At 37.8% G+C, this 25,218-nt stretch overlaps 3 protein-coding genes across 3 annotated transcripts in view; 1 reads left to right on the top strand and 2 right to left on the bottom strand.

The window, feature by feature from the left end:
• Positions 1–10,099, bottom strand: part of tprn (taperin) — a 32,162-nt gene extending 22,063 nt beyond the window's left edge. Inside the window, exon 1 of the mRNA XM_084114954.1 lies at positions 7,972–10,099. Within this exon, the coding sequence (XP_083971080.1) occupies positions 7,972–9,933 (1,962 nt within the window). The 5' untranslated portion in view covers positions 9,934–10,099. The remainder of the gene's footprint in view (positions 1–7,971) is intronic.
• A 1,403-nt stretch (positions 10,100–11,502) lies between these two features.
• tmem203 (transmembrane protein 203) lies at positions 11,503–12,190 on the bottom strand. The gene has a single exon (XM_084115694.1). It carries the CDS (start codon positions 12,056–12,058, stop codon positions 11,642–11,644), a length of 417 nt encoding a protein of 138 aa, XP_083971820.1. The 5' UTR covers positions 12,059–12,190; the 3' UTR covers positions 11,503–11,641.
• Positions 12,191–13,522: 1,332 nt separating this feature from the next.
• The window catches only part of alad (aminolevulinate dehydratase), a 44,378-nt gene continuing 32,682 nt past the window's right edge, over positions 13,523–25,218 (top strand). The window contains exons 1-5 of the mRNA XM_084114961.1: positions 13,523–13,664; positions 14,991–15,113; positions 15,302–15,352; positions 17,592–17,688; positions 17,782–17,917. Of these exons, the coding sequence (XP_083971087.1) occupies positions 14,995–15,113; positions 15,302–15,352; positions 17,592–17,688; positions 17,782–17,917 (403 nt within the window). The 5' untranslated portion in view covers positions 13,523–13,664; positions 14,991–14,994. The remainder of the gene's footprint in view (positions 13,665–14,990; positions 15,114–15,301; positions 15,353–17,591; positions 17,689–17,781; positions 17,918–25,218) is intronic.

The following is a 25,218-nucleotide window of genomic DNA, read 5'->3' as shown; positions in this document are numbered from 1 at the left end:
TAAATAATGACAGAATTTTCACCTTTGGGTAAACTGTTTCTTTAAGGAAATAATTAACTTAAAAAGCACTCTCGCATTCACGTTAACTATAACTTTCTCTCTCTCTCACTTCAGCTCTCTATGATCCTCTCTGTCTCTAACACACATGCTGGAGTAACTCTTGAATTAAACATGACAGCAACAGTGGCGCTTTGCAGTCTGAATTCTAATTACATCGACTCTATTGTAGACACTGCTGCCATGTGACAGGCGCTCACACACTCTCACACACACACACACACACACACAGAAGTGGTCCATATGGGATTACACAATGGCGTCAAGACTGTAGGACACATCACTAAATTATCTGAACTTCAAAGTCCAAACACAACAATGCATACCAAAGGCAAAGTAAACACACAAATACACAGCTGCTGAAGAGCCAGTGTCTGTCTGTAAGGAGAACTTCCTGGAGGACACCAGTAAGGTTACGAGAGGGGAGGAACGGGGGAGGGGCAGAAACGGAGGAAGTGAGGATAAGGACAGAGACAGAGGTGTGGTGCATGATGGAGGAGACGGCATTCTGTCTGGTCAATAATTAAACATGGTGGACTTTCACACTCGTATCAGGACATACAAAAGAAGAGGAAGGTTTCCATCCGCCTCCTTGTGTAAGGCACACATCATAAAATTAGACATTTTACAGACAGATATACATTTTGCAAGCTAAAAGAATCTGCAACCAGAGGTGAGTCCTCTCATGTGGAGGGGAAATGGTGTATTAAACAGTTAACATAGTAGAGGAGAATAAAAGTTGACCAAACAAAAATATGTCTGAATATATGGGTCCATTACAAATAAGATTTTTTCCTTTAAATATTCAAGTATACACTCCTTGTCAGAAGATTTTGGCGCTGCGCTTAGGAATATATGTAGAAAATAGAAGAAACCTAATCGAAGCGGAGAAGAGAAGAGAGAGAACTTTGAAAGTGAGTGCAGCAAGAAACGTGTTCTTTTAAAACTGGAGGATTTCGTCTCCATTTCGTCTTTGAGCGGGATTTCAGTCTGTGTTTTTAGATGATTTTGGCCGTGGTGCTATTAGTGTTTTCGATGGCGGGAGAAAAATAAACAAAATTTGGTCAAATTTATTTTTAAACACAAGTTTTTAAACACAAGTTAAACACAAAACACAACTTTTAAAAAGCAATTTCATTTAACTGCATAACCATTAATGTCACATTCACCGTCTGTCTTCGTCCTGCTCACTACAGTTCCCAGAATCCTCCTTGTCTCCACACCTGAACTCACTCCCTCAATTACCCACCTGTTCATCATTATCATCAGCTGCATCACCTGTCTTGTGTTCATCTGTGTGTGTATTTAAGTTCCTGGTCTTCACTCGTCTTTTGTCGGTTATTGTTTGTGCACCAGCACACTGTTTCTTGTTTGTTTTGAGTTTTCTCCTGTTAATAAACCTTTGTTATTTTGGTACTTCGCTTGGCTTGTCTCTTTCCTCAACCCGGACCTGACAATTAAGTTGTTGCTCTTATCTGCACTTTTTTGTTGTTTTTACTCTTGCCTATTTTTGTTCATTCCTGGGCGTTCTTGCTTACTAATAAATGTTTACATTTTGATTATTACTGTTGCCTGTGTTGTTACTCCAGTAATTCTGTGTGTGATTTTAATTCCAACCTAATTTGGGTTCATTTTATTCCAGCAACATAGTAATTTTTTAACAATAGTTGAATTCAATAAAACAGCCAAGCATCTTAATTCTCATTATTTTAAAAAAAATATATAGATTTTACAAGATAAAAAGTATTTTTAAAAATTGTGCAAAAAAATGTGCATACGTTAGCCGGGCACTAACGTGAATAATAAAGTTTGTAAAACAAATCTTGTTCCATCCTTTATTACTCAAAGTAGTAAAAACGAGAGACAATCTGCATTAATTGATACAGTTTTAGTTAATAGTGAGCCTTTGGCTGATTTGCAGAAGTATTTCAGTAAGACAGGAATAACGTAAGTTAGCCGCCTAGCCGGAGACCTACACAATATAAAACACAAAACTATGAACTATTTTGAACACCCTGTAAAAAATATATACGTCAATAATTTTATAATACGTCATACTTACAATAATTGTATTAAATACGTCATACTAACAGGCTGTGATTCAGAGGAGCAAGTTGGTCCAAATAAAGTGGGTACTGTCCCATCTTTAATGGATAAGTGCTTGGTAAATCCCATTTAGACCTCACAGAGATTTGAGAAGCATCATCAAAAGGTTGCTGTTGTATCACTTTGTTGATTTTAACCACTGACTCTTCACATCCCAATCCTTTAGAAGTGTATGCAAAGAGAATTTGCTTTCGCAACGCAGAAAACGGCATCTTATCGCCATGTACACATCATGAACCAGCTAGTTTCTGAGGGCGGTTCAAAGTAGACGTTGTTCACGGGAATTTGTTACATTGTTACATATGAATGTTACAGAAATTACCGATGACTCATTTCGGCAGTTCAGAATTAACCATGAGCTTGGCGAAGTTTTGGAGAATCTGATATTTTCCCAATCAAAGACACAGGAGCTGCACTTGTATGCCCGAGAGGTGTTTCAAAGATGGCCACAGAGTGAAATGACTTGCCTTAAAGGGGCTTTGGTAAAGCCCCGCACACTTTCTAAAGCTGGGCAATGTCAAATTAAACCTTTAATGGTTCATTAAAACACTCCCTCTTCAAGCGATTCAGAACGAGCAGCAGAGACATAAAAGCTAATATTAAACCATGACGAAAGTCCTCTGACATGTTCTGCCTCAGGCTTTTAATAACATTAACTTTCTATAAACACACTATAAATCTGAGCACTTTCATGTTCAGATCAAAGATCTAGTTATTAGGGTAATGTTAATGTGGTTAATCGAATTTTAGTTCCGCTTTGGCTTCCAACGATTATGAAAACACGATTTTTGTACCTCGTTCCTTTCCTTTACAGTGGTGTGGCTTTTCCGCTCCTCCTTAAAAGCCCACACATAACATACAAATCAGTAAAATCATGAATGTGACTTCCATAAAATGCAGTCTACTGTAGGAGGTGCTTGATCATAAAAATATTTTTTTAAAGAACTCATGCTATTCCCCAGATCTCTTTCTGTGCGCACTGAGGAGCTAAACACAGACAAATAAAAGTCTATACTTTGAGCTTTGTGTGCAAGCCTAAATGGTATAATACACGCAAATATATGTCAAAATGATGGCCTTGGCGAGTAGTCACGTAAACAGTTGAGTATGTATCAAGTAAACGTAAACATTTGGAAGAAAATTAGGATGTGTACCACTGGATCTGTGCCTTAGGTCTTAAAGTGACAGCAGCCTAATATACCTGCTGTTGTCTGCATCATTAATGACAGGTATTTAACAGCGCTATACATGTAATGACAGCGCTATACAAATATACTTGATTTGATTTGATTTTGATTTATTTGTTTTGTACTTTTGCAATGTATTTCACTCTTAATGAATACAAAAAAAAGTTAATCAAACAACAAAAGAAAATGAGAAAAAATAACTCAACTATAACGCTCACTGTGAAATAGACATTTAGTGCCTCGTGACACTGCTGGTGTTTTCAAACGTCTTCTAGGCCTAATTATAGTATTCTGCTGGGTTATCGAAAAATTGTGAAATTTCACTTGCATCTAAAAAGTAGATATCATAAATAATATTGTATATTATAATATTATATAAATAAATTACTCGTATAAGGTTTTGGTCATATGGCCCCCTCATAATCATGATTAAAATATTGACCAAATAATTCTGTCATAATCAAGCATCCCTGCTAGTTATAAATGTTCACTGTATGGTGTATGCAGACTGGAACGCTGTATACTCTACTAATGTAATATTTAATGAACAGAGCAGTATTTAGAGAAGACATTGTGAGGCAAATTGCTATTTTATCATTTCATGTTAACAATCCAGACACTTTAAAGGCCATCATCTCTGATTCTCTGTTACATTGTGCTATACCATAATTACAGAGTAAATTTTACATCATATTAAATAACTCATGATCTTTCCAATGAATAAAGTCAGACCATACTAAGCTACACACATACTTCTGCTTCCAAAAACATTAGATCTTTTAGTCTTTAACTAAAACCACTCATATTAATTATATGTATTATTACACATTTACAATGGTTGAGCACAGACAGTCATTGAAGTAAATCACTCTTGTTGCTCTATTCTCAGTAAGAGTGTGATCTCAAGTCACAAGCAAAACTAAAGGTCATAACATAATCATGATTATCCAACACAACAACAGGATTCAGTCAAGCCCCAGAGAATAATGAGCCGACCCGGGGCAGACAATATGCTAAGAGAATTGGTGACATTTTAGCCCAACCCCCTCAACCACAGCTCCCCCCAAGAGAAAAGATAAGAAGAATCAATCATTCTAGGGTGATTTTGTTGGGGAGTACATCTGCATAAGAAATAAAAAAGTAAAAACTTGAAAAACTTTTAAGTGCAGAATATTTTAGGGCTGAAGAATTTGGGAAAAACTTGAAAAATGTGGGTGTTCGGTTCACTGTGGGTGTTTTTTATTTTTTTATTTTTATCTCTGTACACTTGATACACTTTACAAGAACCAACTCATACCTCTTTCAGTAACGAAATATTTAAGGGTCTTGTACGTCACATTACCACTGTTTTTGATTAATTCAACATGACTATAAAATAATTATTGTTATGGTTTTATTGTGATTATTATTAAGTACAAATATTAAACAAAATATTGCAATACTATTGTACTGTGAAATAAAAACAATTATTTAATAAAAAATAAAAGTCATGCATGTTATAGTACAACTGTAAAATTACAATACTAATATATACACTTTTTGCGGGGTGGGGGGGGATTTCAGCATCTCAGTCTATTTTATTTCAATCTATTGTGCAGACTAAATTAGTGGTGCTTGCCAAGGCTAGAAGATCCTAGAACATAATAATTAACACATATCCAACCAACCACAGCAAAACAATTTCCTAGCAGCCAGTCATAACACCTTAACAACTACATAGCAATGCCCTAGCAGCCAGCCATAAGACCTTGGCAACTGCAAAGCAACAATCTAGTCACCACTTATAACACCTTATAACTGCATATAGCAATTAGCAACCATCCCAAAACATCCTAGCAACCACTACCAACAGTAACACTCTGAAACCCACAACAAACCAAAACATCCTAGCATTATGGCATTGAGTTTTGCATGGGAAACCAATTACAGTTTGTTTAGTAATGTAAAATGTATTTGAAAAAAAAAGAAAAAGAAAATCATGGTTAAAAAAAAAGAGCAAAATAGTCTAATACAACTGTGACATCAAGAACTTGAAGAGAAATAAAGACTGTGAAACCACAGAGACCAACCACAAAGAGAGAAAGAGAGTGAGATGCACATTGACAGTAAATTCCAAACAAATGACAATGACATCCCCTTGATGTTGCCATAATCGTTTCCTTCTCTAAACTCAGAACCAGGAAAAGCTTCAATAAAAGCTCTAAAACCCAACAAAACAAAGGTGTGGCATGAGCCAATCCTCAATCACTAACATCATTTGCAAACACAACAGAGAGAGAGAACAAAAGCAGCACATAACCTAACCCAACCTGGGCCTGGCCAGCTGGATGTTTCACCAAGGTGAGGCAACAACACTGTTAGTAACATGAAATCAAAAATTTATATCAATGATCAACTTAGCATGATTCCATTATGACTTCAAATGTACCCCCCAAAAATGAAGCATTTATTCATTGTGAAATGTACAAAAGTGCCCACAAATGCATTTCCCACTGATGTAGTTCAAGAAAATGTGAGTGATGCATATCTTATGTCTAAGCCCTGTATGCGTAGGATTGGCCTGTTCACATCAAGCACAATAACTAGATTACTATAACGAATCCGAAACCTATATTAGTGTCCACACACCAGCTGATAATAATGTTCTATTTCTGCACACTGCGGTTATGTTGTCTGCCACTTTAAATCAACAGAATCATGCAACAACGGAACAGAAAAGAACAGAAAAGTTTAAATACTGTATATAAGGTGTCTTAAAAACAGTGCTCAGGTTGCGAGACTTTAGCATCACAAAACTAGTCATCATAGTACATAAAGAAATATCTATACATAATGTCTGAAAATAATAACAGGAACGTCAGACATTTTCTTGAAAATTATTATTTATTTATTTTTGAAGTAGCCTACTAAAGTGATGCTTATCAGAGAGAGTTTGCTGTGCAGAAAATCTAATAACACAACTACTGTAGCTGTCAGACTCAGCATGCTAAAATCCTCACAGAGAAATTGTCTCTATTCATCTCCATTATTAGCAGTACTGCTAAAATATTAAAGCTAAAACAAAATGTGAAGAACAAAAATAGTAAAACTCTAATAACTGACTCTAATGTCAAACAACTGGAACCATCATTACTTTGAATACATTCTATGGATCTAAACCTAGTTTGATAAACCTAGTTGACAGCACCACTGCATAGAGGAAGTGAAACAGATCATTGGTGCTTGTTTGGTTTCCTGTTTTGAGATTGATTTTGACTGTGAATGGCAGCTTGTTATGTAACAAGTCAAACAAATCTCAAGTACGGCTTTGTAAAGTTACAGATAGTTATCAGTTCTAAATACAAATCCTAACTATGTAGATATATTTCTTGAGAGTAATGAGATGGCAAAAACAAATACAATCAAATGTCACCTTTTAGCAAAATGCACATATGCCAAAATAGTTTTTGAAGGGGAGAATAAACAGGTTCCCTAATGTTTGCAGTTTCACATTCCCTTCAGGATTCACTGACAAATCTGAGAGAACTTTATTAGATCTCACTAAATCCTATACTTGACTCCAAACAGAACACGTGACTCTTTTTCCACCATAAATCACCTGACCTCCCCCGGCAAGTTTTTTACTGTTTACATTTGGTTATAAATTAAAGTCACAATGTAAGCATATGGCTGTTTTTGACATGGCACATTTTCGGTATTATTTGCATATAGCATTTTTTAATATTGTTTTCTAGAGTTGTTTACATTAAGTTGCCCTTCGAAATGTTTAGTGTTGCTTGAGTTCCCAAATTAGTTTCACTGTAAAGCACAGATTCTCCCTTAGGCAGTTATAACTTGTTTGGACTGATGATGTCTAGCAGGAAGTATCTCATTGTTACTGCATGTGACATGAACAACTCAAAATCCACAAGTTTACAAAATGTACGTGGAACACCATAACAGCTTTTCAATATCCAAATACTGAGTTTATACAGTTTCCACTTGATCCACTTGATCTTCTAGTACAAGAAAAACCAATAAAGTACAGCACTATGATGACACATTTTGAATGATGCAGTGGTAAAAAATATAGTGAACCTTTGAACAGGTCATAAACACCCAACAACTGTCTTACAAAACATCCTTAAAGCCTTTTTTTTTAAAAAAACATTTGAGTGTGGATTCGCACAGATTAAAAAAAAAAAAAAAAAAAAAAAAAAACGTATTTGTCATTTTCAAGTCATTAAGAACATAAAAACTTATTTAATAAACACTTTCTTAAATGTGAAAAATTCTTCTTAAATGATTATTTCAATCAAAATGGAAAGTTCTGTCATTACTAACTAACCCTCACGTGGTGCCAAAACCTATGTGACTTTTTTTCTTTAGTGGAACACAAAAGAGGATATTAGGCAGAATAAAAATAAATGGTGACTGAGGGTTCCTAAAACAATCCTTGTGTGCCCCACAGAATAAAGCATGTGATACAGGTTTTCAATTAAATGAGGGTGAGTAAATTTCTTTTTGGGTGAACTATCATTTTAAGTCTCTTCTTTAAGACACAATTTAAGATACAATTTATTGCATACATGTCTAGTGAGTGAAGTCTAGATATTATGCAAAATATGACAAACATATTTACCTTTTTTCCTGATGATCCAGTCTTCGAGAGGCAGGATCGCCCCAGGGAAAGATAGCCCCCAATGACCTCTATCTCTTCTGCAGCAGGGTAACGCTTTTTAATTAGGGTGCCCAGATGGGCATAAGGGGCTTGTGGCGTGCTTGGAGATTCAGTGACAACCTCTGGGGTCTCAGAAGGGCCAGGCTGAGCCTCGGGCCTCCGTTTTGGAACAACTGTAAATGTATTCCCTTTGCGCCTCTGCAGTGCAGGGCTCACGACGGATGGCATGGGCTCCACGACTACGTCATCGATGTTCGTAATAGGCAGCGTATCGATTGGAGGTTCCTCTGGGGGTGAGGCTGATTTGACAGGTGAGCCTATTGAGGGTGGAGAAGATGGGGTTGGGGAGGTGGGTGTGGCAGGTGGGGTATGTTGCGGAGACCCTGTTTTGGCTTCAACGGTCACCTTTTCTGTAAGCTTTGGTCCGAGGGGTGTGAAAGAAGTAGGCAGGGGGGTTGGCACAGGGGGCTCTGAAACTGGTCGTGGGGATGGGGGGGAAAGGACAGGGCTGGATGGGGCAGTGCTGCCAGGTGACGAGATGGCCGCGCGACTCTTGGGAATGACGGTGAAGGAATTGCGAGACTGAAGACGGAGGTTGGCGAGCGCACGGGCCTGTAGATCACCGGCCGGAAGTAGAGAAAGATCAGGGCGAGGGGACGGCCGGATCTCGAAGCTGGGCGATAAGGGGGGTGACGTGGGGCTAGGAGTGCAGTCGGCACGGGCACGGTGGCTCTCCGGAGAGCATGGCACCTTGGCTTTGGAGGCCCCATCTGTGCTGTCCCAGTCCCGTTCTCTAACAGGCTTGGATGGGGACATCTCAGCGTCCTCCTTGGGATGCACAGTGACACTTCGTCCCCCACTCCCCTCAAAACGTCTACGTGCAGAAGACACTAACTGAGGGGACCCGGAAACAGGCGTACTGCTCCCTGAGTCACAAGGAGAGGCGAGATGATTGATTACGGTAGACTGTGCGTTTTGGAAGACTTTGCTGTGTGGAGAGCCAGCTTCCGGAGACACTGGACATTTTGGCACCACATCTGGCTTGGGTCTGGAGCTTGGCCTGACAGGACTATGGTCCAAGTCCAGGAGGTTTTCTGTGCTGCGCGACTTGGGCTGCAACCTGCCATAATTCCTGTCAAATTTCTGTAGCATGCGACTCACCCTCCCTTGGCCCTCCAGCGGAGAGGAAGCGGGTCGTCCAAGCGTGCTAAGGTTTTCCTCGCTTTTACTAAGCGCAGTATCATAAATGACCACTTCCTTCGCGCGTATCTCCGTAACAGGACTACCTCTCTGATCTAAAAGGTCATTGAGAGAGCTATATCCGCTCACCGTGCCGTTCTGCTGCAGTTTCGACGCGTGCTTCAAACTACATCCTTCCGGAAAGTACTCAGGGTCGGATTCAATGATGATGATATTCTCAGCGCGTATAGTCCGTATCCCGGGAACGCTGCCATATAACTCGAGGATGTGCTGAACGGGACGCGCGGCGTTCTCTTGGCTCTGACGCTTCTTGCGTTCTTTCTCCAGTTTAATGAATGGGTTTTCTTGCAGCGGACCCAAGCTCTCTTGCAGCACCAGGCTCTCTTGCGCTCCGTTGTCTATTTCTGTTCTCTCCTCCGAGTCGTAAGGATCTGCGGATGGCCAGTGCTCTTTTGTTTTCACCGGTGACAGATCCGGGCTTTTAGTCGCGCGCTTGGCAGCAGTAATGGTATAGTTCCTGCTAGAATGTGCGCTGGTAATATCATCCATGTTTTTGCTGGCCGTTCCCTCTCCGTTAAGTCGAGATGCGACGGACTCGGCACCTGCTCCGGACCCGCCGCCCTTCGCCTTCCTCCGCTCAAGGATCTCGCGTTTCCAGGCCGGCATCCTCGGGCTCTCCTGCCCTGGCTCTTGGCGAAGAACGCGAAGATCCCCGCCCGACATTATGGGAGAAATGAGGTTTATGGGGAAACGTGTGAAACAGAATAATCTCTCGCTGTACCTGCAGCTCTTCTTCTTATTCGTCCTCGTACATCATTGCAGCTGCAACAATGTATCCTGCATGATGATGATGTGCCAGTCTACCGACACGACCCCGCCCTCGGAGAGTGACGTCACCCTTTCGTCTCAGGGTGGACACCTCATTTGGTCATTTTGACTTGAGGCACACCTTTTGTTTTAACATATGCCCCGCCCACTTACCCTCTATACTATTGTGAATATGAAGGCGAGCCCTGTCAGTCAAACATAGCAAGACACACCCATTTCATAGCTTTAACCCTTTCAGTATTTCCGAATTTGAATGAACAATACGAAAGATAATGTAAGTAAGTGAAAAAAAGTAATATTTATTCCTTGTGTGTTTGTGCACACTTGGTGAAAAAAACTAATTTTGATCTTAATAAATTATCTATTATAAATAATATCTAAACTACAAAGAATTATAGGCCTATATGCTACTGTTTTGGTAATAAGCAATAAGCCTACATTTTTAAATATTGATAAAAATGTACTTATTGAAAAAAAATTAAAACTCTTTATTAATAATACTATTTTGGATCAAAAATTGTATTTGGTTAATTAAATCTAATATATATCTTTTTTTCCAACAATTTCCTGTGATGACGTGTTACAACTGGTGTTCTCGTCATAATCCAGTTTTAAGATTAATTAAATGGAACATAAAGATTATAGCAAGACACAGCACGTCAAGTTATTTATAGACTACTTCATCCAAATATATAACTGTAGCCTATTTACCTACGCTCTGAATTTAGATGACCTCAAAATAATTGGACAGGAAAGCATGTTCGTTTAAGATATGGGTGTGCGACCTTTAATACAATTGTTGCCATTTACAGCCACAATGGCTTGCAAGAAGTACTGCATGTCCAGTGTGGCAATTCGTTGTTTAAAAATGCCAAAACATATGTTCAAGGAAATTATTTTATGCTATCACAAACCGAGTGCAAACTCCAAAAAAAAAAAAAAACCCCATTGCTGACAGGAAAGAAATAGAAACGCTTTCTGTTTCTCTATTATATATAACTCAAATGGAAAATTACATGTAATGCAAACAACACTACTGTTATTTCTACAGTTTAATTAGACAAATGAGAAATTGTGAAGTGTTAATTAAAGCTACAGTGCCATCTAGTGATTATTATATGACTTACATTTTAACGCAAGATAACCAACCCAAATCAAACAATAAAAAATAACAACTTGTTCAGGTCACTTCATAGCTAAACATTTTAGGTCACTTCAAGGCATGGTCACAAACCAAGGAAGAAGATCAAGAGAACAGTGAGTGTTTGAATGTTGATGGTTTATTTACAATTGTACAAAAAACAATAAAAGGTAATAACACAGATAAAGCAACATTGACAGTATTCAGAGAAAATCCAGACCAAATCTCTCATAGCACTTAAGGACAATAATAATAATCAAAAAAATTGCACATTACTTTAAGCATCGTTTGAAATGCCATGTTTACATGCTTGAGACAGAAATTCAGTTGAATACATAAAAAAAAAAAAAAAAGTCACGATGATTTTGCAACGATTTATTCCTCCTGGTTTAAATGACACCAGCAGGAGTCCATTTCATTCAGATAAGTCCCTTGGCATGTGTGCAGACACTATTTTGTCCTTTAATTGACACGACAAGCGCGAATCATGAGCAGCTGCAGAAGGATGAAAAGCGGGGAAACAATGAGCCCGAACCACAAATCTTGTGTCTGGTCTTGTTCAGCCAGTTTCTGGCACAGCAGCACCTCACACACCAGCTTGAGGCTGAGCACGGTCAGCACCCACAGCAAGCGCAGCACTGCCAGACGCTTCTCTCCTTCTTGATAGAGGCGGATGGATACAATGGCTGTGAAGTAGGTGCTGAGGCCATCAGCAGCGAACAAGGGTGAGAAGACAAGCCACCAGCTCATCTCAAGAGTCTGCAAGTCCATGTGCAGGGCCACCAGTACGCTGAAGACCAGCAGCGCGCCCAAGTGGAGGAACAGCTCGAATGTGGCAAAGCCCAGCCATTGCACCAGCTCTCGCAAAGAGAACAGCATTATTAATGGGGCACCACTGAGCGTTGTTTACTCGGGAGACTAAGGTCAAACACTAGCCTAAGAAACTGGAAGTGAAGAGACGCATTCAAATAGGTTAATGGATATTCAAGTCTATGAAAAATCCTCCAATGAAGACTGTTTCACTATTTTGGCAGCATCATGCTCCTTCTGAGATGGATCATGTCCACCCTCTGATTTATTTGACAGCTCTATCAAAACCTGAAAAAATGGGGGAAAAGACTTCATTATCAAAATACAACTAATTAAAAAAATTCAACTAAAATTCAACTTTCAAATTGTATGGAAAACACTGATACCATGCAACACAGATGGATTCAAAAAGCTATTCTACTGTATAAAAGCATAGTGAATTATTATTAGATTAGCCTACAATGGTATTTGCATGATATGCAACCATGCCCAAAAACATGGTTGACTACTGTGACTATATGAATCACATTTAAATCAATACAGGCTTCAACAAGGATTATTTAAATATCCTTAACATCAAAGCTTCCGTATTATAAATATACAGTATAATCTAGGTTAACACTGTGCAGATAAACATGTTATTAGTAAATTAACGTCCATCATTTTGAAGAATTTAATTTGTAAGTATAAACAAGCGAGCTGTCAGTTAGCATATGATGACGAGTACTAAATGCGCCAATGATATTGATTTTACCTTACATATACCTTACATCACTCGCAGTGATGGTTGAAGGCAAACAAATAATGATAACCTACATTTTTAAATGATCGTTATTGAACGGATGGGTTGACAGCGGTGGATATGCAGCTGTAATGAACCAAGCTAGCTGAGATGAGCTATTTACCTTCTAATAGGAGCCCGGGGAAATATCGTGAGATTTCACATACAAACCACAAGAAATATCGCGAGACTCTTGAAACTGGATACTTTCTACGGAGGCCGAGAGGCAAGACTAATGAAATCACAGAAAAATGGGAAACGCCAGAATGACAACTAGCATGAAACGGACGTGTGATACAACGGGCGTGGCTTATAGGCCCCAGTCTCTTCAGCACTCACTATAAGAATACATTTTTTTATTTTAACTCTGTATATTTTTTTGTATGACTGAATGGTTTCTTAGAAGCATCATTCAAGTCACTGCTAAAATAAAACGTAGCCAGCTCTATCAAGTGGTACCTGTTACTTTTCTCCGCGCTGGTTAGGATGGATCAATCATAGTCGTTTGTGATTAAATGATAAGGTTCCGAAATTTTGTAAAGCCTACATGAACGTATTTTATTTATATCTCAGGAACGAGAGCTTGGTCAAATATATATTTACAAGATTATACTTTTTATAGCACTGATGTCCCAATAAGACAAAACGTAACGTTACTGAAATGTGATTCGGACTAAATGGAGAATTTGCCATTCTGATCCACCAAGCGCCACCTAGAGGAAGACCAGTTTCGTGTAGTCTAACAGGAAACAGTTGACAGATAGCAACATTCTTCTCGTGAAACACACACACACACACACACACAAACGCCGTTTGAGGTTCAAGGAGCAAAACTTCGGTTAGCAAGATCTGATCTGGGTAATTTACAATTTCCATTCCCATCCTAAACACAAAGTAAGTTTATCTCAATCAATGGTAGCCTAAACGTTATGTATTCACATGCTTTCTGATGTTTAAGAAATGCTTGAATTAGTATGCCTTTAAAAGCTTCAAATCTCCGTAATATTTACATTATACAGTATTTTGCTGTAGTAAGGACGGTCACTATTAGCTTAGAAAAACCTGTAAAAAATGTTACCAGATATTTGGGTGATATTATTCGTACACTCCGATGTGTACTAGATATTAGACCAAGTGTGTAATGTTAGGACTGTTTTTAAAAGTTATTCATTACATTGTGTAAATTGTGTAAAAATTGTAAGTACTTTTTGTTTAATAATTATTGACATTTCAACATTTATAGATAAATTAGTAATGAGTTGACCTGATGTAATATGTATGCTTGAATTATAATTCAATATGTATACATGCATGTATGCATTATAATTAATAATTTCTGCTTAACAGCTTTAAAATGGAAATTATTAGTGTAGGCTACTTAGTGATGATACAATAATGGTATTTAGATGACACCTCAGTCCTCCGTGTATATGCCATTTTTGTTTTGGGTAGATAATAGATGAACCCTATATCACTTTTATGTGGAAAAAATATCTTTTCAGTGATTCAAATATGGTTGCTTCAGTTTAGCAGGCAAAAACATGTCTTGTCTGCCAGTATTTCTGCATGCCTGCTTAAGTTGTATGGCAGGAATGTGTCGGAATCGCTCATTGCTCATTGATTTAGAAGATTTATTTTCATAAAATCAGTGGACAGAATAACATAATTAACCCCAAGTTCCCAACCACTCAGGATGTGTTCATTCAATTGAGATCATTTTTTAAAATGGTATTTTCTTTTTAAAAATATATTTAAATAAATTTTATTTGGATTATCATTAAACTGTAAATGTCATTATAAAATTAATGATTTAATTGTTTTATACTTTTTTGTAATTAAATTAATAATTAGTCATAATACTAATAATAATTAACTAATTTAAACATTTTTATAATGATTTTAATTAGATAAGATGTTAAATGTAGTAGGTTTACAGGTGAACAACAACACATTCAAATTCACATAAATCATCTGAAATCAAGCCTTAATATGTCCTCTAATGCAGTCTCGCTTTTCAGGTGAATTTATTTTATTTCTTCATTATTTTTTTCTTTTAAGAATGATTTGATGCGTTTTTTTTATTCTGGGAAACAAGACAATGAATTGATTCATAATATTTTTTCTACAGTGTATATGTAACTATGATTCATAACTTTGCAGTTACGTCACATGTGGAGCAGATTGTGTCAGTAAATGTTTGTCTTCCATTTGAATCTACAGGACGATGACACAGCCGGCAGACTCCATTCTACACAGTGGTTACTTTCACCCAACTCTCCGATACTGGCAGACCTGTGCTTCAGACCTTAGACCAGATAACCTCATATATCCTATCTTCATTACGTAATGTTTTCCCCCTCATTATATTTATTTGTTGATTGTATATAGGTTCAGGAGTTATTGGTTTGTTTCAAGTTGTTTTAAGCTTTTTAAAGTTTAAAATTGTTTAAAGTTGCTTGTTTAAAGGCACTACTGTCTTTTTGTTTGATTGGAGACAAATAGTTATGTTTCTCCCCAACTGATTTTAACAGTGACAGTCCTGATGCAGTGGAACCAATTGCAAGTCTACCTGGTCAAGCGAGGTATCATCCTTCACTGTCATTTTTTGTATTCTCTCGTCTTTGTTTCTCATCCTTTACTAAAGTAACAAGTATCATTGAATTGTCATTGGATTAAGGAGTCTAATGGATTACTAATGGAGTTTAACATGAAGCTAGACTGTTATGATCAATTTTAAACATTTAAAGAAAAACTGGCACTTGACATTAATAATGTAGCCTACATAATAGTTTGTTGTTGTTGTTTTTAAACTAAGGGTAATGTCTTTAACCTTCAGAAAGTGTTGTTTGTCTGGCTCAGGACCTCAACCCTGTTATAAAAATTTGGGACAAGGATGAAAATAGGGGTGCCTAGTTTAGGACCAGAGGTTGATTTGTAGTTCCCTATTTTATTATTAATTAATATATTAGTTTAATCATGTCAATTAGCTTTGATGTTTTGCATAACAGTCTCTAGAAGGAAGGACTATGGGCAACATCTTTTTAAATATTCAAGATGTGTATGGTTGATATAACAAAGATGGAGTTTGCATGTAAAGTTTGGGCTGGTGGTCTGAGATAAGATTCAGGCAGGGTGGTAGCCAACAAAGCACAAAGATAAGCTAAGGATCCGTTTATTCTGGGTTGTTAAGTCTGGGTGGTTGTAGTAAAAGTGAGGTCTGGTTACATAGTCAAGTAATATAGACTGTAGGCCTGTCACGATAACAAATTTTGCTGGACGATAAATTGTCCAAGAAATTATTGCGATAAACGATAATATTGTCGTTCGAGACCATTTTCATCTAATATAATGATAATGGCATAATAATGCAGGTACACCTTTTCAAAGATCTATAAACTTTTATTTCTTAAGAATATTAAACATTGAAAACGGAAAAACATTTTAAATATCCACAAAAAATTAACAAAACAACCAAAAACAATAAAAGCAATGGACTCTCAGTGTCTGTTAACAAAAAAATTCACTTGAATAAATACCAAAAACAATAAATAAAATGGATGTAAACAAAATTGCACTTCAAAAAATATTAAACATTAGGCTCAGACATAAATAGTGATACATTCCATAACAGGCAAAACTGCTGGTTAGGACCTTTGTAAACAAATAAAAAAAAGCCTCAACAGGATACCACAGCATTTTGCACTGTCCTCCTGTTATTTTGTCGACTAAACGCCCGAGTGATTGTGTAATTTACTGTCGGGAAGACGGAGACGCACTTTATTGCGTGTATATGCTATGCACTGAAAATACTTGGTTAGGATTAGGGGTGAGGAGTGCGTGTGTATTACACGCCATAAAGTGCGTATCATATGCACGCAAAAACTATTTTTGGCGTATAAATGGCACGAGAAATAACATTCGTGGTATACGCATTTTCATGAGATCGAGCTCGCTGTCGCGTTTGGCTTTGAAACCAATTCCATCTTTTTCTTCTTTTTTTTCCTCCAACTCACAACTAGCGTCTTTTCTCTCTCCCGGCAGTCACCGCAAGCAGTCCCGCCGGCGCTTTCCCATACAAAGACCATGTGACTGACAAGCGCCACGGCGCCGCCTCCCCAAAAAGACCATGCAACTGACAAGAGAGTTCACTAAGGAACTGAGAGTGGTCATCCAGTCTCTTTGGTAGAGAGAGAGAGAGAGAGAGAGAGAGAGAGAGACGAGGAAAACAAACAAGCATGCAAATGGAATTATCGCAGCCGGAAAAATTATCGAGCTCATTTTTTTTTTATCGTGCGATTAATTGATTTATTGACTATCGCGACAGGCCTAATAGACTGCATTCAGAAAGGAATACTATCATGCTGGTTTTACTTGTGAAAAAAAAGCACATTATGCAGCACAGCAGTTAACATTTAGTAATAAACAGTATTATGCAGTGTTGTCACATGACCTCATGGAACATTGTTGCGTTTCATTCAGCGTGGGATGTTTAGTTATCTCAGACAAAGAAACATTTAATTTTGTGTAAAAAATGTCTTAACTGCTTGAAGTCTGATCAAATAATTAGTTAAATTGCAACAGACAGTTCACTTATTTTACTATAAATGAGAGAAATTCGCAATATAAAGGAAGCTCTAGTAAAGTAAGTCCCATCTTCTGAATAGCCAATTGGCAAAGTCATCGTGTCATTGCAGCTGCTGCGTCCTGAAACTCGCGCTTAGGACTGCAGATAGCGTTAGTTTGTCATATAAACAAAAATGAATGCCAGTGTATTGTTAAGAAATCTTTATAATAAATAATGTTTCATTCTGTTGATTTCAGATATGGCGTCAATAAGATAGAGGGTTTACTTCGTCCCCTTGTGGATAAAGGCCTGAAGTGTGTGCTGATTTTTGGAGTTCCTGCAAATGTTGCGAAGGTCATTGAGAAGTTAAATGGTTTCAGTAATATTTCTGTCATTAATTTTATGAGGGAGTTGATTAAATATTGTTTCTCTCATTTCCTGTCCCAGGATGAGAGAGGCTCTGGTGCAGACAGAGATGACACTCCTGCAGTGCTGGCTGTGAAGAAACTGAGGAGCACATTCCCTGAACTTGTGTTGGCCTGTGATGTGTGCCTTTGCCCCTACACCTCTCATGGCCACTGTGGTTAGTTTCAGTATTGGATCTGTTTACATCATTTAAAAGTGCATCAAGTAAGTTTTTTCAGGGATTTACCGAAATTAAAAAACTGACTGATACCAATTTTCAAGCTAATAATTATTTTCATGTTCAGTGTTGGGGAAACGCATTACATTACACATCGCAATTAATGCGAGTTAAAGTAACTAGTACAGTAACGCATTACTTTTAAATGTAAGACTAAATCTCTGAGTTACTTTTTCAAATAAGTAACACAAGTTACTCTGTGTTCCCATTTATTGACTGACAGCTCTCCTGTCCTCATGTTGAGAGAAATCAGTGTTGTGTGCGCTGTGTAAACATGATGGTTATTGTAGTTCTAGAATAAATGTGAGCATGCATTTACTCATCTCACTTGCACAAAAGCACATTCAGTATTCCTCAAAATGAATAAAAACAATGAAATACAACCTCTGAATACTATGCAAGCCTTCAATAATGAAATATGTTAAATCACACAAATATACTTCATGTATTTTATCTCACTTTATTAACCACTGTCTTTGCTGCTGACCTGCGATGATCCAATTCAACCATACGAATAAGCAAAGATGACATTAGTTAAACATCACATTTGTGTGTGTGTTTATTGCTTAAGTAAGAGTGTTGAACTTTCTTCTACTGTGTCAACTTCGTCAAGTGGACGAGGGAAGTTTATTTGGCCGAGGGTCTACTCGATATGTAAGCTAATCAGGCAGATCCATAGACCACAATGCAACACGATTGTGACGTCACAACAGGTCGCTCTTAATTTTCCCCCACCCCACACAACTTTAGTGTATGACATGGAGTTATTTTGACATTTAACTGCATTTAATACTTGTAGCCACCTACTAGGAGTGTAATGGTTCTTGGTTAAAAAAAATCAAACCGTACGGTTCTCCACTCACGGTTTGGCACGCACTTGCACCGCGGTTCATCTTACATCTGACGACGCATCTATAACATGGTTTCTTGAGAATAACAGCACGTAAAACAGACAGGCAGATTTCGGCTAATGTATGTTTCTGTTGATGGATATGCATTCTGGCTTCCCAATACGTTATAACAGCGATGATCAAAAAACGTGGGCCGTATGCTCAAACATGACCAGTCATTTACACCGTCATCACCCGGGTGGTGATAGCGCAGGAGCGCACTTGAGACCTGAACAGCACATGTTGCTATCTGTGTTTAAACTAAACTCATTTAAGACTTGCCAATTTAAACATTCAAGAGCAAGACGTGAAAGAGAGCCACGTCTCAGACAACATGCAAATATTGAGTTCTCTTTCAAGTCTTGCGCTTGAAAGAAACAAATTCACACAAAAATGATATCAATTTGCCCTTCTTGCTGAATATCTTAGAAAACATAGGTAGTAGGTTATGTCTTAAGTGAACATAAACGGTCGAGAAAGACAACGCATGTGTTGTCGCAGTCTGGATCTGTGCATTATGTCTTAAAGTGACAGCAGGCTAATATTACTGCTGTCTGTGTATAATAATTATTGTGTTAATTAAGTTATTGTTAATTATTGTTAATTAAGTGTTAATAATTATTAATCTTTATTTGATTTATACAGTGAAGATTATATGCAATGTTATTTTACATTTGATTACTTTATTCAATTTCTGTACCTGGAAACTACTGTTAGATACCTAAATAACCTGAAAAGCACTGTTTATTTTATTTGTATCTTTGCTCAATTGTATTTATTTGTGCTGTTGCTTGCAGTTTGATTATTTGTTCTTATTAGGGCCCAAGCCCTGAAAGGGCGAAGGCCCTATTGTTTTCGGTAGGATTATTAGGGCCCAAGCCCTGAAAGGGCGAAGGCCCTATTGTTTTCGGTAGGATTATTATTATTATTATTATTATTAGGGCCCAAGCCCTGAAAGGGCGAAGGCCCTATTGTTTTCGGTAGGATTATTATTATTAGGGCCCAAGCCCTGAAAGGGCGAAGGCCCTATTGTTTTCGGTAGGATTATTAGGGCCCAAGCCCTGAAAGGGCGAAGGCCCTATTGTTTTCGGTAGGATTATTATTAGGGCCCAAGCCCTGAAAGGGCGAAGGCCCTATTGTTTTCGGTAGGATTATTAGGGCCCAAGCCCTGAAAGGGCGAAGGCCCTATTGTTTTCGGTAGGATTATTATTATTATTATTATTATTATTATTATTATTATTATTATTTTGTCAACCTTTCGGGCACTTTTGGGGCCCTTAACATGCTCGAAAACTCTTGAAATTTTGCACACACGTCAGAACCCGCGGCCATCAGGGCCGGACTGATGCTGGTACCCGGGCGTGGCAGGGGGGCTCGACAGCGCCCCCTGGAACGGGATCCAAACACGTGTCCATAAATCAAACACGCTTGCATGTAATAATATGAAACTCGGTACACATATAGATCTCATTGGGCCGAACAACTTTCGTGCTCTAAGTTTTACGCCAGCCAAACAGGAAGTTGGCTATTTAGCGTTGTTTGGAAACGCATGCTGTGGAATTTAATGTACTCCTCCTAGGGAATTCATCGATTCGCCTCCAAACTCGGTGTGCATGAAGTCAAGACATTGAGGATGCTAAATTGCGGACGGATTTTTGATATCTCGAACGGTTTGGCCGTGGCGAGGAAACAAATTTATGGCGAAAACATGAAACAGGAAGTGTGTTATAACTTCTGCATACATTAACTGATCTTGATGAAACTTCAGCAGTGTGTTCGTTGTAAGAGGCCGATCACATGGATGTGACTATTGTGAGTCAAAGTTATAGCGCCACCAACAGGCAGCAGGAAGTACATCACTTTCAAAATGCTTTGAAATCAGTGTCTTATTTTTACCCGATTTGCTTCAAACTTTATGCGTACAATGTAGACACACGGCAGATGTAAACCTGTGAAAGGATTATTGATATCTTAGATACTGTTGCCGTGGCAACGCATCAAACTTTAATATTATTTTTTGATGCTTTTGAGACTCTTAACATACTTGAAATTGCATGAAACTCAACAGACACATCACATTTATTAGCCCGTAGACATGTGCAAAGTTTTAGAAACGGGCGTGGTGGAATGGCTCAGTAGCGCCACCTTTAGTCAAAAATGGGGGCTTAGTTTTTCCTAGAATCACAAAACTTGGTATGTGTATTGTTCTCATCAAGACGGACAACTTTCTAATTTACATGAACCATCTCCGACCAACAGGAAGAGAGATATTTTGGTTTGAATGTGGATTTTCTGAAGAATTTTCTCTCCCTCTCTCTGTGTCTGTGTGTGTGTGAGGGGAGGGGGGGATTTGACTATTGCTTTTATATTGTTAATCAAGGTTTCAGGGGCTTTTGGGGTCCTTAACGTGCTCAAAAACTCTTGAAACTTTGCACACAGGTCAGAACCCACGGCCATCAGGGCCGGGCTGAAGCTGGTACCCGGGCGTGGCTGGGGGGCTCAACAGCGCCCCCTTGAACGGGGTTCTAAAACTTGATCCATATATCAAACACGCTCGCATGAATTAATATGAAACTCGGTACACATATAGATCTCATCGGGCCGAACAACTTTACCCCGGTCAAGTTTTACGCCAGCCCAACAGGAAGTCGGCTATTATGGGTTGTTTGGAAAACGCTTGCTGTGGAATGTGAAATACTCCTCCTAGAAAATTCACCGTGTCCCCTTCAAACTCGGTGTGCATGTAGTCAAGACTTTGAGGATGCTAAATTGCGGACGGATTTTTGATATCTCGAACGGTTTGGCTGTGGCGAGGAATCGAATTTATGGCGAGAAAAGAGAAACACGGAAGTGGAATAACTTCTGCATACATTAACTGATCTTGATGAAACTTCAGCAGTGTGTTCGTGGTAAGAGGCCGATCAGATGGATGTAGCTATTGTGAGTCAAAGTTATAGCGCCACCAACTGGCAGCAGGAAGTGTGTCACTTTCAACATGCTTTTGACAAAAGTGGGGGGGTTAGTTTTAACTACAGTAAAGAAAAAACAGTTTGTATATTGTTCTCATCAAGCCGGACAACTTTCTAATTTACATTCAATAGCTCTGGCCATCAGGAAGTCAGATATTTTGGTCTGAATGTGAATTTTTTTGCAAAATCAGCCTCTGAATTTTTAGCCACTCCTCTTAAACTATTTATTTTATTCGTACCAAACTTTTTCAACATGATGAAACTACATTAAATATGCTAAATTGTGAATGGATAATAAATATCTCAAATGGTTTTGCTATGGCGAGGGATTAAAGTAATGTCCAAAAAGGAAACACTAAAAATCTTCTAAAAATGTAATTATATACCATTTATTTCTATATAAAAGAATACAAATATCACAACTAAACCCATTTTATTCTGTTTTTGCAATTCAAGAAGAATTAAAAAGTTAAAACAGGCTATTTAGTGCTATTTGGTTCAACAAAAAAGCAAACATAGGGCTATACTGCCCTCTTGTGTCCAAAAGGACATCAAAATAGTATATAAAACTTTTTACCAGGTAGGCCAATATTGTATTTAAATATACATTTATTAGGTATGTGTCTGAGGATATTTTCCCACCGGTTAATCGACGTGTGACACGAGTGGGTGCTTTTAAATCGCTAATATAATAGTGAAAGAAAAATAATGATAATGTTGCACACACAAATCACACACATGTGGGAAAGAATGATGCTTTTAAACAACACTAAACCGCCATTAGGTGTCGCCAGGCATCCATCTTAATAAGCGAGTCATTGATTCATTCGTTCAAACGATTCGTTCGAATGAGTCGATCATGATTAAGACAGATGTTTATGGATTGATCATTCAATCTTTGAGTCAACCGATTCGTTAAAAATGCTGAATCGTTCAGTTATGAGAAAACACGTGATGGTTCTGCCGTGATCTTTGTTTAACTATTTTCGCTGCTGAAACAGAACAAAAACAGTCAACATTGAATCTAAAATGTAAGTGACTTAATTGTAACTGTTTATTAACCTGTTGTATGAAATCTAGGGGTGGGAGAAAAAATGTATTCTTAGATGCATCGCGATGCGGACGTGGACGATTCTGAATCGATTCACAAATGTCAAAAAATCGATTCTCTAAAAAAATATTTTTCTGATAACGTAATATTGACGGAAGGCAAAAGGCGGAACTCTAAGCGGACGTGCGTGCAGTCTGTGGCGCGCACATAACAGAGAAGTTTCTTCTGCTCACCAAGGCTGCATTTATTTGATTAAAAATACAAACAAAAACAGTAATATTGTAAAATATTATTCCAATTTAAAACGGCTGCTTTCTATTTTAATATATTTTAAACTGTTATTTATTCCTGTGATCAAAGCTGAGTTTTCAGCATCATTACTCCAGTCGTCACTGTCACATGATCCTTCAGAAATTATTCTAATATGATGATTGATACTCAAGAAACATTCATTATTATTTTAAATGTCGAAAACAGTTGTGTACAGTCTTTGATGAATAGAAAGTTCAAAAGAACAGCATTTATCTGAAATCTAAAGCTTTTGTAACGTTAAACACTACCGCTCAAAAGTTTTGGGTTAGTAATAATTACAATTTTATTTTTGGGGGAAATAAATAAAATAAATCAGTACTTTTATTTATGAAGGATGAGTTAAACTGATCAACAGTTACAGTAAAGACATTTATAATGTTAAAAATATATATATTTGAAATATATGCTGTTCTTTTGAACTTAACATTCATCAAAGCATTTTGAAAAAAAAAATCTGTACACAACTGTTTTCAACATTGAAAATAATAATGAATATTTATTGAGCATCAATCATCATATTAGTATGATTTCTGAAGGATCATGTGACACTGAAGACTGGAGTAATGATGCTGAAAACTCAACTTTGATCACAGAAATTAATTACTATGTAAAATATTTAAAAATTGAAAACAGCTGTTTTAAATTGGAATAATATTTCACAATATTACTGTTTTTGTTTGTATTTTTAATCAATAAATGCAGCCTTGGTGAGCAGAAGAGACTTCTCCTAAAAACATTAAAAATCTTACTGACCCCAAACTTTTGAACAATAATATATATATATATATATATATATATATATATATATATATATATATATACATATATATGTATGTGTGTGTATGTATGTATGTATATATATATATATATATATATATATATACATATATATATATATATATACATATATATATATAAATATAGCTGCGAGCAGCGATTACGGGCCCAAGCCGGCGGTACCGCCACCCCGGTGCCTTTAGGTAACTAAAGGCACCGGGGTTGCGGTGCCACCGGCTTGGGCCCGTAATCGCTGCTCGCAGCTATATTTATTATTATTATTATTATTATTATTTTGTCAACCTTTCGGGCACTTTTGGGGCCCTTAACATGCTCGAAAACTCTTGAAATTTTGCACACAGGTCAGAACCCGCGGCCATCAGGGCCGGACCGAAGCTGGTACCCGGGCGTGGCAGGGGGCCTCGACAGCGCCCCCTGGAACTGGATCCGAACACTTGTCCATAAATCAGACACGCTTGCATGTAATAATATGAAACTCGGTACACATATAGACCTCATCGGGCCGAACAACTTTCGTGCTCTAAGTTTTACGCCAGACCAACAGGAAGTCAGCTATTATGGGTTGTTTGGAAACGCATGCTGTGGAATTTGATGTACTCCTCCTAGGAAATTCATCCATTCGCCTCCAAACTCGGTCGGCATGAAGTCAAGACATTGAGGATGCTAAATTGCGGACGGATTTTTGATATCTCGAACGGTTTGGCCGTGGCAAGGAAACGAATTTATGGCGAATAATTCAAACAGGAAGTGTGTTATAACTTCTGCATACATTAACTGATCTTGATGAAACTTCAGCAGTGTGTTAGTTGTAAGAGGCCGATCACATGGATGTGACATTTGTGAGTCAAAGTTATAGCGCCACCAACTGGCAACAGGAAGTGTGTCACTTTCAAAATGCTTTGAAATCTCCCTCTTATTTTTACCCGATTTGCTTCAAACTTTATGTGTATAATGTAAACACACGGCAGATGTAGACCTGTGAAAGGATTATTGATATCTTAGATACTGTTGCCGTGGCAACGCATCAAACTTTAATATTCTTTTCGGATGCTTTTGAGACTCTTCACATGCTTGAAAATGCATGAAATTCGACAGACACATCACATTTATTATCCAGTAGACATGTGCAAAGTTTCAGAAACGGGCGTGGTGAGGGGCTCAGTAGCGCCACCTTTAGTCAAAAATGGGGGCTTAGTTTTAAGTAGAGTCACAAAAATCGTT

This window comes from Abramis brama (assembly GCF_963993115.1).
Source record: "Abramis brama genome assembly, chromosome: 5".
Classification (NCBI taxonomy): Eukaryota; Metazoa; Chordata; class Actinopteri; order Cypriniformes; family Leuciscidae; genus Abramis; species Abramis brama.
This window is presented reverse-complemented; position numbering and strand designations above follow the sequence as displayed.

What these genes read in the sequence shown, in the direction of transcription:
- tmem203 (XM_084115694.1), bottom strand. Translation starts at nt 12,058, where the DNA reads ATGCTGTTCTCTTTGCGAGAGCTGGTGCAATGGCTGGGCTTTGCCACA.